General features: G+C 63.3%; 1 protein-coding gene across 1 annotated transcript; it reads right to left on the bottom strand.

The window, feature by feature from the left end:
• Positions 1-3,604: 3,604 nt before the first annotated feature.
• Positions 3,605-13,371, bottom strand: LOC135986332 (zinc finger protein 585A-like). Its single transcript, XM_065630309.1, has 6 exons — positions 13,329-13,371; positions 12,509-12,773; positions 10,016-10,184; positions 8,537-8,645; positions 7,747-7,860; positions 3,605-7,283 (listed from the first exon to the last, which is right to left on the bottom strand). The coding sequence occupies exons 1-6, from the start codon at positions 13,369-13,371 to the stop codon at positions 4,525-4,527; spliced, it is 3,459 nt and encodes a 1,152-aa protein (XP_065486381.1). The 3' UTR covers positions 3,605-4,524.
• Positions 13,372-13,753: the final 382 nt, after the last annotated feature.

The raw sequence follows: 13,753 nt of genomic DNA, 5'->3' as shown, positions 1-13,753 counted from the left end.
ACTCACCCCAGGGTGGGACCCGGGTGTCCCCGGCCAGGACCAGGGATGCTCGGCCACATGCCCAGTCAGCAGCTCGTGGTGCCCTCAGTGTGCTGAGCACGTGGGTTCTGAGCCCACGGGTGACGCCGGTGGGTGGCAATGCTGCCAAGTGCCCCCGCCGTGGTTTGGGGCTGTCTGCACGGGGAGGAGCCCCCCGTGCTGGCCGGGCCCCCTGGGGAGCAGGGTGGCTCCAGGGCTGGGACACCCCAGAGGTACCAAGTCACCCCGGCCCGGGTGGGAGCAGCAGCATCTTCCAGGCTGGGATGGGTTCATGTGCACCAGCATGGCCGTGCAGCCCGTGCCAGTGGCAGCTGCGCCCCAGCAGGACATGGGGGCCCCAGTTGGTCCCCCCGCGGTGCAGGGAGCTGCAGCCAGACAGTACCAGAGCAAGAGCCACTGGCTGTCCTTGCACGCACCAGGGCGAGTTTTGGTGACAACACAGCAGATGTGACAGTGACCTTGGCACAAAGCTGGCAGTGCCACAGGTCCCTGAGCCACCCCTGTGACCACAACAGGTGCTGCAGTGCGGACTCCACTGCACATCGCCTGCAGCGCCGCGGCTGCGCTTTGCAGCCCATTACAGGGCTGTTGTGGGGAAGACAGCAGCCAAGCCCGTGGTCAGGCACCGTGAGCCGCGGGCCGTGCTGGTCCTGAGCTCCCACCGCAGCGTTTCTGCTCGTGTGGTCCCCCAGCATTTCCAGCCACAGCAGTGGTGCAGCCGGCACTGACAGGAGCTCGTGTGTGCCGTGGGGTGTCCTGGAGAGGTTTGGTGGCCACAGAGCTCGCTGGAAGGCGCCGGGCCCGGCACAGGCAGGGTGGCACAGCTGGGGACAGCCCTGGGCACGGCCAGCCCTGCTCGGTGCAGCAGCTCTCCGCAGGCTGCAGCTTGCCGGCGCTTGGCAGCCGGGCAGCGCGCTCGGCTGGGATGCCCGTCGGCAGAGATTGCTATCACGCCATTGCCCGGACCTGCCGCGTCAGAGCCGGGAGGTGGCAAAACACCGGCCCCGTCCACACCTGCCTTCCCAGAACTCTGCTGGAGCCAGCAGCTGGCGGGGCTGCCCAGGGGCAAGTGGGGACACGTTTCCTTCCCAAGGGAACTGTGACCTTGAGTGCCAGAGCCGGCTGGCGGTGACACGCAGCAGGGACAGGCAAGATGTGGCTGAGAAGCCACAGAGCTGGTGTCGCTCCCTTTGTGGCAGAGGTGGTGAAGCTGGGGGATGCCACAGGACAGGACAGAGGACACCTGTCCCTGAGCAGTGACAAGGGGGTGGCAGGAGGCCGCCTTGGCTCCATGTTCCCACCAGAGTGAAGCGAGCGGCACAGCTGGGTGCAGCTCGCAGTAAAAGCGTCACTGGGAGCAGAGCTGGGCAGCACTGCCGGCTGGGAGTGTTTGCTGGCCTGGGGAGGGTCTGGCCCTCTCCACACCTTCCCCCCAAAAATGTTCCTTGAAACATTTGGGCTCGGGGGAGGTTTGAGGGGTTTTGCAACGGGCTGTGCCGTGGGGTGAGCCCGGGGCCGGTGGCTCTTTGGCACAGGATTCCTCCCCTCCCAGCCGCGGGCAGGAGGCCCATCTGCACCGTGGCGGGGGTGCGAGGGGCAGCAGCTCCGCTCCCCACGGTGAGGACGGGCTCCCGGTGCTGTGGGGGCTCAGCAGGGATGTCCCCACCGGCCCAGCTTCCCTGGCTGGAGACCCAGAGGATCCTGTATGGAGAGCGGGCAGCCGCGACTGGGGGAATGCGCTGGAGCAGGGACACATCCCTGGGCCAGAGGTTTTCCTGCTGACCCCAGAGCCGCAAGAACCGAGCTGAGGGAAGGACCCGAGCACAAGTCTGGGAGAGATCAGGAGCAGCCAGGATGGGAACGGCCCTCCTGGCCCTAAAAAACGCGACAAGTCACCGGCTTTGCTGCCAATCCTGTGCCTTTTCCCTGTTACTATCAGACGTTTTCGCTAATAGATGCAAAAGGCAGGAACATTTTGGCAAGTGGCTTTGCCAGCAGCATAACTACACATTAAATTGCAACAAAATGAGAGGAGAAGAGTGGACATGGGGACAAACAACCGGCATGGCAGCTGGGGCTGGCTGGCACTGCCGCTCAACTGGGACAACGTCAGAGAATCACGGAATTATTTTGGTTGGAAAGGCCCCTCGAGATCACCAAGTCCAACTGTTCCCCCAGCCCTGGCACTTCCCCATGTCCTGAGAACCTCATGTCCGTCTGTCCAACCCCTCCAGGGATGGTGACTCCACCGCTGCCCTGGGCAGCCTGTTCCAATGCCCCACAGCCCTTTGGGGAAGAAATTGTTCCCCAGATCCAACCTCAACCTCCCCTGGCGCAACTTGAGGCCGTTTCTTTGTGTCCCCGTCTCCCCTCAGCTCCTGTTCTCCAGCTGAACCCCCAGCTCCCTCAGCCGCTCCCATCACACTTGTGCTCCAGCCCCTTCCCCAGCTCCGTTCCCTTCTCTCAACTCGCTCCAGCACCTCAAGGCCTTTCTTGGCGTGAGGGGCCCTGCAACACCGTCCCCACCGGGATTTAAGGGAGACCCCACCGACCCAAAGCAGCCCTGTTCCCCAGGCTGGGCTCATTCCACCATATGGCCCCAACGTTTCCCCGGACAGAGGAGCCAGGAGCCTGCTGTGAGAAAGCTTTTATTTTAAATAACCTCAAAAAAATATAATTGCAAGGACCTGAAATGCTGCTGGAGCAGAGCGGAGGGGAGAAGGGCAGCATGTCTGCCTTAGAGGGGAGCGAGTGAGGGGGACAAGGGCAGGCGCCCACTCCAGCCTGGTGGACTTTGGGTGCTGGGACCCTTTGCCAGGCAGCTCCCGCCCGGCTGAAGCTCCAGTTGTGACCATTCTGGAGTCCCCTCAGTTGCCACCCCGTCCCCCAGTAGGTGACGAAGCCTTTCCTTATGCTACACCCCTCAGGATACACCCCCAAAACGCAGACAAGTAGCTGGGCCCTGGTGTCGAGCAGCGCAGCACTGAGCTGGGCTCTGGGAACGCCGTTCCCTGCATTTCCAAGGAAGGTCTTTGCCCAACAGCCATGAAGCTCCACGCCGAGCACAGCGGGACCGCAGCTGGCACCGAGGACCAGGCGGGTGACGGCGCATGGGAGGGCGACGGGATGACGGTTTCCCACAGACGCCGCAGGCAGGATTCGTCTCCCCCTTCAGATAAAGCGCACTTCAAAGTGAGAACAGCTTCCAGGCACACGCGGTTCCTGTTTCTAAAGCTCTGCCCCGACATCCCTTCCCCAGACGAAGTGGCTCCCCAGCCTCACCTCCCGGTGCCACGGGCTCTGCCGCACCAACGGGGAAGTGGAGATGGCAAAGCAAGGCCCCGCAAGGAACCCGCACCTCCCGCAGCCCCCGGCAGCCAGGGCACCGGGCAGACACCCCCACCACGAGCTACCGCAACGGCTCCCGCAGATTCCAGCCGCTCTTGCTCCCCCCGCACATCTGGGTTACCTATTCAGAAGTTAATTGAGTACCAGAAATAGCTGCTAGTCAGAAAGATTATCCATAGAGCAAGTAGAGAAGCACAAGCTACATCCCCTTCCCCACCCCCCCATCACCCTGCGTGGCCCCCCCCGGGCTTGGAGGCGTCTCCCAGGTCCCTTTTGGAAGCAGAGGTGAGCCGAGACGCTTCCAGGTGGTTTTCCCGGCTGTTTCCCATTTTCCTGGTGCCCACCCAGCTTTTCTGTTCCACCGTCGGGAAGCTCCAGGCTGGATTCTGCTGCGTTGGCTGGGGAGCACGGGCAGGTCACTGCCAAGGCAAGCAGGGCCCCGGCGCTCTCCCCAGCTCTTCCTGCCCAGCCGAGCTGTTCCTGCTCTGCCCAGGCACTGGGCAGCTGCTGGAGGAGCCTCAGCTCCTCGCGGAACGACATCCAGTCCAGAAGAGAAGGATGGAGGGTTCTGGGAGAGGCTCTGGACCCACGGAGACCCCTCTCTGCCCCACAGCTGTCTCTGGGTCTGAGCGTCACCCAGCCGAACCTGGAGGCAGGAGCAGATCTGCCTCTGCCCGGCCGGCTGCACGACAGAAGCGGTTTTAAAGCACACAGATCCCGGATCTTGAGCTCTTCCTGCTCCCTACGGTCCGTGCAGCCACAGCAGAACAAACACTGTGGATCCAGGTCCTGTCACGGCTCCTCCCCCGCTATACATTTGGTATGTTGACGAGACAGAACCCTCACACAGGGTATCTGAGTCCATCTCCTGCTTCACCCCATCTGACACCCACCCGTAGGGTCCTCTGAGCCTCCTGCTCCCAAAACCACCGCGCTCCTCCCGGGTTCCCACCGATACCATGTCCTGACGGGCACCACGAGTCCCAGTTTGCCTCTTTCCCTCAGCACTGTCCTCATTCGGTCAGCGATCAGGCCCCAGTGTGAGTCGCCGCCTCTTTAGGTTTGGTGCCTTTAGCGCAAGAGCGATGAGGTCCGGTCCCTTGCCCACAGATGGGTTTTTGGCAGCCCGCGCGGGCGTTACAAGCAGCTGGGGCACGGCGAGGGCTTCTCTTCACCGTGTGCTCTCTCAGGCACTCTCGGGACTCGTTTCTCCTCAAAGCTTCTGCCGCAGCCGCCATACTTGCCCCAGAGCTCCGCTCGGCAGTCGGGCTGCGGCTTGAGGAGCAGCTGCCGCTGGCTCACGCAGTCGGCGCAGCAGCACTGCGGTGGCAGGGCCGGTGGCTTTGGGCTCAAGGCTTCCCCTGCCTCGGGGCACTTGCAGGGGCACTGGCCCGCGGGTCCCTCCTGCGGGGGGTGGGCGCCCGACACGAGGTGCTGGTCTTCCTGCATCAGCTGCAGGAGGATATCTGCCGCGCCGGAGGGACTCTCAGGTCTGTTGGGGGGCTGCTCTCCTGGCCGAAGCTCCTCCCGAGCCAGCGATCCGTGAGTGGCTCCGCGGGAGCAGGGCGGCAGCAGCAAGCTGGGGGGCTCAGACCCCTTGGCCAGGGAAGCGCCGCTCCCGTCCGGTTCCTCGTGGTGTGCCGAGCAGGTCCCCTCGCAGCAGGAGGGCGGGATGCCGCCGGTGTGCGTCCGGCGGTGCCGGAGGAGGTGAGCCTTCTGGTTGAAGCCCTTCCCGCACTCGGCACAGCGGAATGGGCGCTCCCCAGTGTGGGTTCTCTGGTGCACAGCCAGATTCACCTTCTGCCGGAACCGCTTCCCGCACTCGGCGCAGGCGTGCGGCCGCTCGCCAGCGTGGTCCTGCCGGTGCAGCTGCAGCTCCCCGTCCTCCTTGAAGGTCTCTCCGCAGAGCGAGCAGGGGAAGGGGCTCTCGGGGTGGGGCTGCAGCGCAGGGGCCTGGCCCGGCTCGCCCTGGGGTCTCTCCACGGCGTGCACGCGCTGGTGGACCCGCAGGGACAGCTTGCTCTTGAAGCGCTTGGGACACTCTAGGCAGGAGAAGGGCTGCCGGCTGGTGTGGGTCTTCTGGTGGGCAATGAGGTTGGGCTTCTGGGCAAAGCGTTTGCCGCACTGGGTGCAGGCAAAGGGGCGCTCCCCAGTGTGCGTGCGGTAGTGGGTCACCAGGTTCCCCTTCTGGTTGAAGCGGCGGCCGCAGACGCCGCAGGTGAAGGGGCGCTCACCGGTGTGGATGCGCTGGTGGGTCACCAGGTTGGTCTTCAGGCTGAACCTCTTCCCACATACGTCGCAGCGGAAGGGCCCTCTGCCCCGGTGGTTTTGCCGGTGCTTTACCAAACGGTCGTAAAGGACGAAGCTCCTCCCGCACTCGGGACACACCCAGGCTCCCCCCTCCATCTCCATATCCATCTCCATCTTTTCCTGGGGAGATTTGGGGGACAGCTCATCACCAGAGCTTTTCTCGTGCTCAGGGCACGGGTACGTCTTCTGCCCAACGTGGGTCTTCTGGTGGGCCACAAGAGAGAGCCAGAGGCCAAAGCTGTTGCCGCACTGGTTACAGATGAAGGGCTTATCCACGCCGGGGACCTGGGAGGCTGGGGCGGTGGCATCCCCGAGGACAGGCTGCACCCCCAGGTGCCCCAGGAGGTGCGGGCCGTGGCTGAAGGCTGCCGTGCACCCCCCAGGAGTGTCGGCGGCGGGGCCGTGCTGCGGCCGGAGCAGAGTCACCTTCTGGCAAAACCCCTCCCCGCACTGGGCGCAGGGGAAGGTTTGCTCGCCCAGGGCGGGCTGCTGGTGCGGCAGGAGCGGCTCCTTGTGGGGGAAGCTCTTCTCTGTGCACGAGTACAGCTCTTGGCCCTCGGGGATCTTCGGGACGGGCAGTGGTGGCATAGGGCTGAAGGTGCCCTCTTGCTCAGGCCCCCCAGGCGGGAGCAGGGTGGGCGCAGCCCCATAGGGCAGGCCGGTGGCCGGGCTGCGGCCTGGGCAGCGCCGCTGGCGTGGGGCGTGAGTCTTCTGGTGGGCTTTGAGGGAGACTTTGTCCTTGAAGCACTTCTGGCACTGCCCGCAGGGGTAGGGACGCAGGTCAGTGTGGGTGCTCTGGTGCGTCACCAGGTTGGTTTTTTGGGTGAAGCGCTTGCCGCACTGGGTGCAGGCGAAGGGGCGCTCCCCGGTGTGCACGCGGTAGTGGGTCACCAGGTTGGTCTTCTGGTTGAAGCTCCTGCCGCAGAGGAAGCAGGTGAAGGGCCGCTCCCCGGTGTGGATCCTCCGGTGGGTGATGAGGTTGGGCTTCTGGCGGAAGCTCTTCCCGCACTCGGGGCAGACGAACGGCGTGTCTTCCTGGTAGCTCCTCGGCTGGGACCGCAGCTTGGGCTTGCCAGAAGCGCCGTCCTCCTGCTCGCCTCCCGCCAGCGCCTTCTGCCCGGCAGCGTGGATGCGCTGGTGGGCCAGCAGGTTGGCTTTCTGGCTGAAGGACTTGCCACACTGCACGCAGGGGAAGGGGCGCTCCCCCGTGTGCACGCGGCGGTGGGTCAGGAGGTTGGGCCGCTGGCTGAAGCTCTTCCCGCAGTCCCCGCACCTATAGGGCTTCTCCCCGGTGTGGATCCTCTCATGCGTGATGAGGCTTTGCTTCTGGCGGAAGCCTTTCCCGCACTGGGCGCAGCGGAAAGGGCCGGAGCCAAGCTGCGGCACCCAGCAGGCCACCCGGCTGGACAGCGGGCTGAGGCTGGCGGCGCCGTCCCTCTCCGCGCTTGCCCGCTCGGGAGCGCGCTGCGTGCCGTGAAACCAGCGTCCAGAACTGCCGGCGGCTGCGGGATACAGCTCCAGGGAGCCGGCAGCTGCCACGGGTTTCTCATCGGGCTGCTCGACTTTATTCACTCGACCGGGCTCAACTAGATTGCAAAAAGATTCAAGACATTAGTTTCAGGGTCTTTCACAGATTCGCAGAATATCTCAAGCTGGAGGGGACCCATAAGGATCATCGAGTCAAAGTCCCTGCTCCTCACAGGACTGCCTAAAGTTAAATCATTGCAGTGTATAACGCTCTAAAGAATCAGTGGGATCAGAGCCCTTCCCAGAGCCCGCGCCACCCCGACTCACCAAAAGCAGCGCTGGCAGCAACAGCAATAGCAAAAAACATGCCGTTAACTGTCTGAAAATGGCCGCCAACTGGCCCAAAATGGCCACAACTTGCCTGAAACAGCCACAAACTGTCTGAAAATGGCTGCAAACTGGCCTGAAACAGCCGCAAACTGGCCCAAAATGGCCACAAACTGGCCCCAAATGGCCTTTGCCCACAAGGAGAACATCCCCCATCGCTCCCACAGCCTCGGCCAGGACATGTGGAGCACCTACCCGCACAGGGGCTGACCAGGACCTTGCTGTCTTCCTGCATCTGCTGGCCTTCAGCGTACGGCTCGTCCGACTGTTTGATTCCGAACAAACCCCCGGGCTTGAAGAACCTGTAGCCTGGTTGGAGGAATAAGAGCCAGTCACCATGAACTGTGTCGCACTGCGAAACATGCGTCCGGCAGAGACATCGTTACACTGGAGATGCCTGCGTTAATTCACAAATAAGCTAAAATTAACGAAGCCTGGGGGCATCGCTTTCATCTATTTTAAGCTTTTGCTGCCTGAAGTGTAATTAGAGATAAAAGGAAATACCAGCGCCAGGCTCCCTCCTCCCGGTGAAGCGAAAGGTGGGCGGGAGGGAGCGCCATTCCTCGGAAAATGATGCTTTCAACAGTCTTTCGCACACTTACCTGCGTACCCTCAGATCCCGCGGAACGCTTTCATGATCGGATTTCAAAGGCTACCACAAAAATGCGATTAATTCCGACCTGAGCCTCCCAAGCAGAAGAGAAGTCTCCATCTTAGCAGAGGAGCATGGCCGGCAGAGCGGCTGAAGGACCTGGCCCAGGCTGGGGATTCCCCCCACATTTGCATACATTTACATATGATCTTTGCGACATCCCCTGCATGTCCCCACCCCGGTCGACAGGGACTGTTGCCGGCAGTCACTCGGACTTGGTGTTACCACAGGACCAGCTGTACTCCAGAGAACACCCAAGCGCGTCCCCAAAGCCCCCTCCCACGCCGGTGATGCCTCCCCAATGCGGTGTCACCCGCTGTCCTCGGCTGTCACCTGTGCAGGGGTCGGACGGGATCTCCGCACCCACAGCATCCAGCTCGGGTCCAGTCCTTGGCACCTCACTCAGCCTGGGGTAAGGAAGCAGGTTCAGGGCGTGGGGAGGCTGGTCCAGGAGAGAGGAGAAGAGTGTCAGCAAATCACCATCACTTTTTCAGGGGTTTGTTTGGTTTTCTGGCCAGCAGAACTAGGAAAGCGATTGTTCCCCTGTCCTGGGCACTGGTGAGGCTGCATCTCAAATCCTGGGGTCAGTTTTGGGTCCCTCACGCCAAGAAAGCCCTTGAGGTGCTGGAGCGAGTTGAGAGAAGGGAGCTGGGGAAGGGGCTGGAGCACAAGTGTGATGGGAGCGGCTGAGGGAGCTGGGGGTTCAGCCTGGAGAACAGGAGCTGAGGGGAGACAGGGACACAAAGAAATGGCCTCAAGTTGTACCCGGGGAGGTTGAGGTTGGATCTGGGGAACAATTTCTTCCCCAAAGGGCTGTGGGGCATTGGAACAGGCTGCCCAGGGCAGTGCTGGAGTCACCATCCCTGGAGGGGTTGGACAGACAGAGACGAGGTTCTCAGGACATGGGGCAGTGCCAGTGTGAGGTTAATGGTTGGACTCCATGATCTCAAGGGTCTTTTCCAATCTCTGTGATTCTGGACCTGAAGGATGGGCAAAGGGCTTTTGGACCAGCGCCCGACACCCACAGGACCCACCAGCGAGAGCAGCCTCACCACGAGGGCTGCACCTTGCCCGGGGGTGACAGGCACCCCACACCCCTTTAAACACCCTGGCCCCCAAAGGCCCTTACACCCACACTTGTTTTGGCGCAAAAACACTACTTCTCCTTCGTGCCTCAGTTTCCTCATCAGCAAGAGCATCGCTTGGCAGAAACCCTGTAGGGGAGCTTGCTAAGGGCTGAAGCCACATGTTCACCACCCCCTCTCATGAGATCACTTGGATCCCAAGCAGATCCCTTGCCTGGGTGTGATCACCCAGCCCCGCTCCCCCACCCAGCCAGGATCGGGACTGAAGGAGGGAACCTCTGTAAGGAGCCAAAGCAGTTTTTCCTGGAAAGCTCGACTCCCAATATGCCCGTCTTCCCTCCCTAGGATTCCTGTCTTCTTCCCTCAAACCTCCTCCGTCGCTTGGCAGGAGCGCAAGGAGAGCAGATGGAGAAGACACGGAGCCCAACCTGCGCTCTGACGGCTGCCGTAACTTTAAGAAGCGCCAATTTAAAAGAAAAGTGTCTCGCGCGGGGCTAGAGCGGCTCCTTGGGCATTGCTATTTCTAAATGACGAGAAAAAAAGCACCAGAGGAACTCCCAGCCCCTGGGAAAACCCCAACAGCCCCCCCCAAAGTGTCGTAGCATGAAAATGGAGCAGTGGTCCCTCCTGAGCGCCGCGGCAGCCGCAGAGGGACGCGGGCAGAGCCGGCCCCACTCCGGCCTTTCCCTGGGGACCGAGGGGAAGCTGCTGTCCCCTCCCCACATACCTGGGGCGCTCCCCCCGCAGACATCACTCCCCTCGGGGCCGCCCGGCCAGGGGAGAGGACATCAGCTCCTGGGAGAGCGCGGGGCGGCAGCTGTGCTTCCCCTCCGCCTTCCGCCACGCTTGCGGGCACCGATCTTCCCCGACTTCCTCCAAATGGCTGCTGCGGGTCCCTGCGAGAGAGAGTGAGAGAGCGGAGCCGGTGAGCGGGGAAAGCGGCGGCGCACGGCGAGAAGCAGAGATGGAGGAACTCAGCCGCTCGGGAGAGGCTCCGCTGGCGCCTGCGTCCCCTGCTCCTCCTCCGAGTTATTTTAGGGGAGAGGAAGGCGCTGACCCCGGGGCCTGGCCCGGATTCATTCTGTTTACAGCGAAGCTTCCCCGCAGGCAGCGCTACTGGGATTTGTAGTTCACGCCGAGCGGCCCGTCGCCGCACGCCAAGTGCTGCTGGCGGCCGCGGGGACGGGAACGGCAGCTCCCGGCAGCCAGGACGCAGCCCCAGCACGGCCTCACAGGCTCCCGTGCCGCGGGGAGCGAGGGGTCGGCCAGTCTGGCTCTGCCCAACCGCCCTCCCCAAAAACCGCTCTGAGATCGACTGGGAAAACGCCGTTTTGTAGCAGGGGGTTGGCTCTACCGATGCCGCTGCTCCTGCGGGGCTGGCAGATGTTGGCAACGCACCCGCCTGGGCTGTTCCCTCCTCTCCAAGGAGGGGGCGAACGCAGCGACGATGCTTTGGAGAAGAGCCCCCCCAATGCACGTGCAAATCCCGCTTCACCCCTTAAAAGCCCCAGCAGCAATCTGGATGCTTTGACGAACGCCTGGGCCTAATTAGAACTAGTTTTGGAACCCAGGTGGCAAGAGGAGCCCCGGCTGCGGGGGAGGATCCCGACACACCCCGCAGCACCGTGTTCAGGGGCTTACAAGCCACCGCTGCAGACATCCCGGGGGCTGTCAGAACAGTGGGGACACAGCTCTGGGCAGCGCGAGGCATCGTGAGGCATCATTAGTCCCTGATCTTTAAGTCCCACCAACCACTGAGGATCCTGTGGCCAGCCCGGCCCCGGCGAGTGGCCCTGCCAGCACTTTGTGTACGTGATTAACCAAACCGCGCTGCTCCCTGGGGCTGGTTATGGACCCGGCACAGCTGAGCAGCGGCGCGAACACTGTGCCGGGGGGACTCCCCAAGGGTCACGGTGGCAGCGGGCAGGGGTGCAGGCAGGGGCTCGAGCCCACCCAGCCGCACGGCCCTGGCACAAACCCAGCTCCTCGGCAGTATGGAACCCCACAAAGGGCACCCGGAGGGAAGAGCCAGCTCTGTGGCAGCACATGGGAGAACCCCAACCCAAACTCCACGAAAATCTCCCCAGTCCCATGTCTCTTTATGGCCTGGGGGGCCCAGGCTGGTGGGCAGGTGGGGAGAGGGGCCGTGGCAATCGCGAGAGGCTGAGGAGGTGGGCGGCACACTGGGGAAAATCCAGAGAGGGGCTCAGAGCGCCTGGGTCACCCTGCCTGGCGGGGCCAGGACACCCGCGGCGGTGGTGGTGACAAAAAGCCAAGCACGGCGGTGGCCGCAGAGGCCGGATCTTGTGCTTGGCTCAGCAGATTTTGGGCACAGCATCAATTTTGTGGAGGGCGAGTTTGCCAGCGCAGCGCTTCCCGGCAGCCGGGGGGGCTGGATAAACACGGCCTCTGCTCCGGCTGCAGCGGTTTGCCTGGGACAATCCCGGCTCCAGCGCCCTGGGAAGTCACGAAGCCTTTCCCAGCTGTCCCCCGTGGGTGAGGACACGGGCACGGCGATGCCAGGGGACGGATCGGGGTGCAGGAGTGTCACCCGCCCTGTGGCGGGAGCTCTGTGCCGCGGGGGCCGCGGCTGCCGGTGCTTCCTGAGGCCGTCACCACGGCGGGGCCGTCCCCGAGAAACGGTTTTACCGAGGAAAAGCCCCCCGGGCCTGCACGTCCCTCCTGCGGGTTGGCAGCCCCGGGATTTCACGGGAAATCCCCCCCCGAACCGCGACGCCCGCCCCGCCCAGCACCAGGTTCGGTGCCCCCGGTGGAGCCCGTGGCACCGGGAACGGCTCCTGCGCCCCCTTAGACCCCGAGCGGAGCTTCGCATGGCGGGGGACCCGGTGCACCGGGATTTGGGTCAAGGTCCTGCCGGTGGGAGCCCGAGGAGGGGCGAGAGGGAAAACCCCGGCGCCTCCCAGAGCAGAGGGCCCGGCGCCCGGGCTGCGTCTGCAGCTGAAACCCCCAAATCAGCCCCGGGGAGGGGGCAGGACGTGGGCACCGGCATCCCCGGCCCCCAGCGCGGCTCCCGGGGGAGCCCAGGCCGCCCCGTGACCCCCCCGAGCCCCCTCCCCGACAGCCCCAGGCCGCGCCCCCCGCGGGCCCGGCCCCTCACCCCGTCCCACGACACCCGGCCGGGCCGCGCGTTGCCATGGTGACCGCCGCCCCCCGTCCCGCCGCCAGGCCCCGCAGCCGCCGCCTCCCCGGGGAAACTCACCGGCCGCCGCTGTCCCGGCGATGACGCGATGACGTCGTCGTGGCGGTGACGTCGGGGCGCGGCGGCGGCGGGAGGAAGGTTGGCCACGCCCCCGCCTCCCCGCCAGAGCACTTCCGGGTTGGCGGGGCGTGTCCCGCGGCGGCACCCGTACGGAGGGCCGGCTGCAGCGCCCCCTGCCGGCGCCGCCGGGGCGCAGCGCCACCGGGCCCCGTCTTGTCCCTGAAACTGGGCCTTTCACACGGGGTGCACGAAAATGAGCCCGATTCTGCAAAAATATCGATTTTTATCAAAGAGTTGCACAAGTCCGGATGCTGGATCGACCCAGCAATACCAAAGTCTCAATCATTTGTGCAAAATCTGATCGCTGCGCACGCCCTGCGGACAGGCACAGGATCACAGGATCACAGGATCACAGGATCACAGGATCGCAGAATTGCAGAATCACAGCTGGTTTGTGTTGGAGGGACCTTAAAGCCCCCCAGTGCCCCCTGCCATGAGCAGGGACATCTGCACCAGCTCAGGTTGCTCAGAGCCCCGTCCAGCCTGGCCTGGGATGTCTCCAGGGATGGTTCAGCCACCACCTCTCTGGCCAACCTGGGCCAGGCTCTCACCACCCTCAGGGCAACAATTCCTTCCTCATGTCCGGCCTGAATCTCCCTCCTTTAGTTTAAACCATCACCCCTTGTCCTGTCGCAACAGGCCCTGCTCAAAAGCCTGTCCCCATCTTTCTTATCATCCCTTTTAAAGTATGGAAAGGCTGTGATAAGGTCTGGGTACAATATTTGCGTACAAGGTATGTAACACTGTTCTTAGCACCCACGCTCAGTGAGCAGGGTCTTCTCCTGGAGGCGGGCAGCCTTCATTGAGGACGTGTGGTTTTGTACCAAAATGACATTGGAATGAGCCAAGTTTACTTTAGGTTAAGCACATTCACGAAATTTGGCAATAACCACTAGATACTCAACTGAGGAGGCTGAGAGGAGACCTTCTCACTCTCTACAACTACCAGAAAGGAGGGTGTTGGTCTCTTCTCCCAAGGAACAAGCGCCAGGACCAGAGGAAACGGCCCCAATTTGCGCCAGGGGAGGTTGAGGTTGGGTCTGGGGAACAATTTCTTCCCCCAAGGGCTGTGGGGCATTGGAACAGGCTGCCCAGGGCAGTGCTGGAGTCACCATCCCTGGAGGGGTTGGACAGACGGACATGAGGTTCTCAGGACATGGGGCAGTGCCAGGGCTGGGTTATGGT

This window comes from Caloenas nicobarica, chromosome 2, assembly GCF_036013445.1.
Source record: "Caloenas nicobarica isolate bCalNic1 chromosome 2, bCalNic1.hap1, whole genome shotgun sequence".
Lineage (NCBI taxonomy): Eukaryota > Metazoa > Chordata > Aves > Columbiformes > Columbidae > Caloenas > Caloenas nicobarica.
Note: the sequence above shows the minus strand (reverse complement) of the source record. Positions and strands in the feature narration are given on the sequence as shown.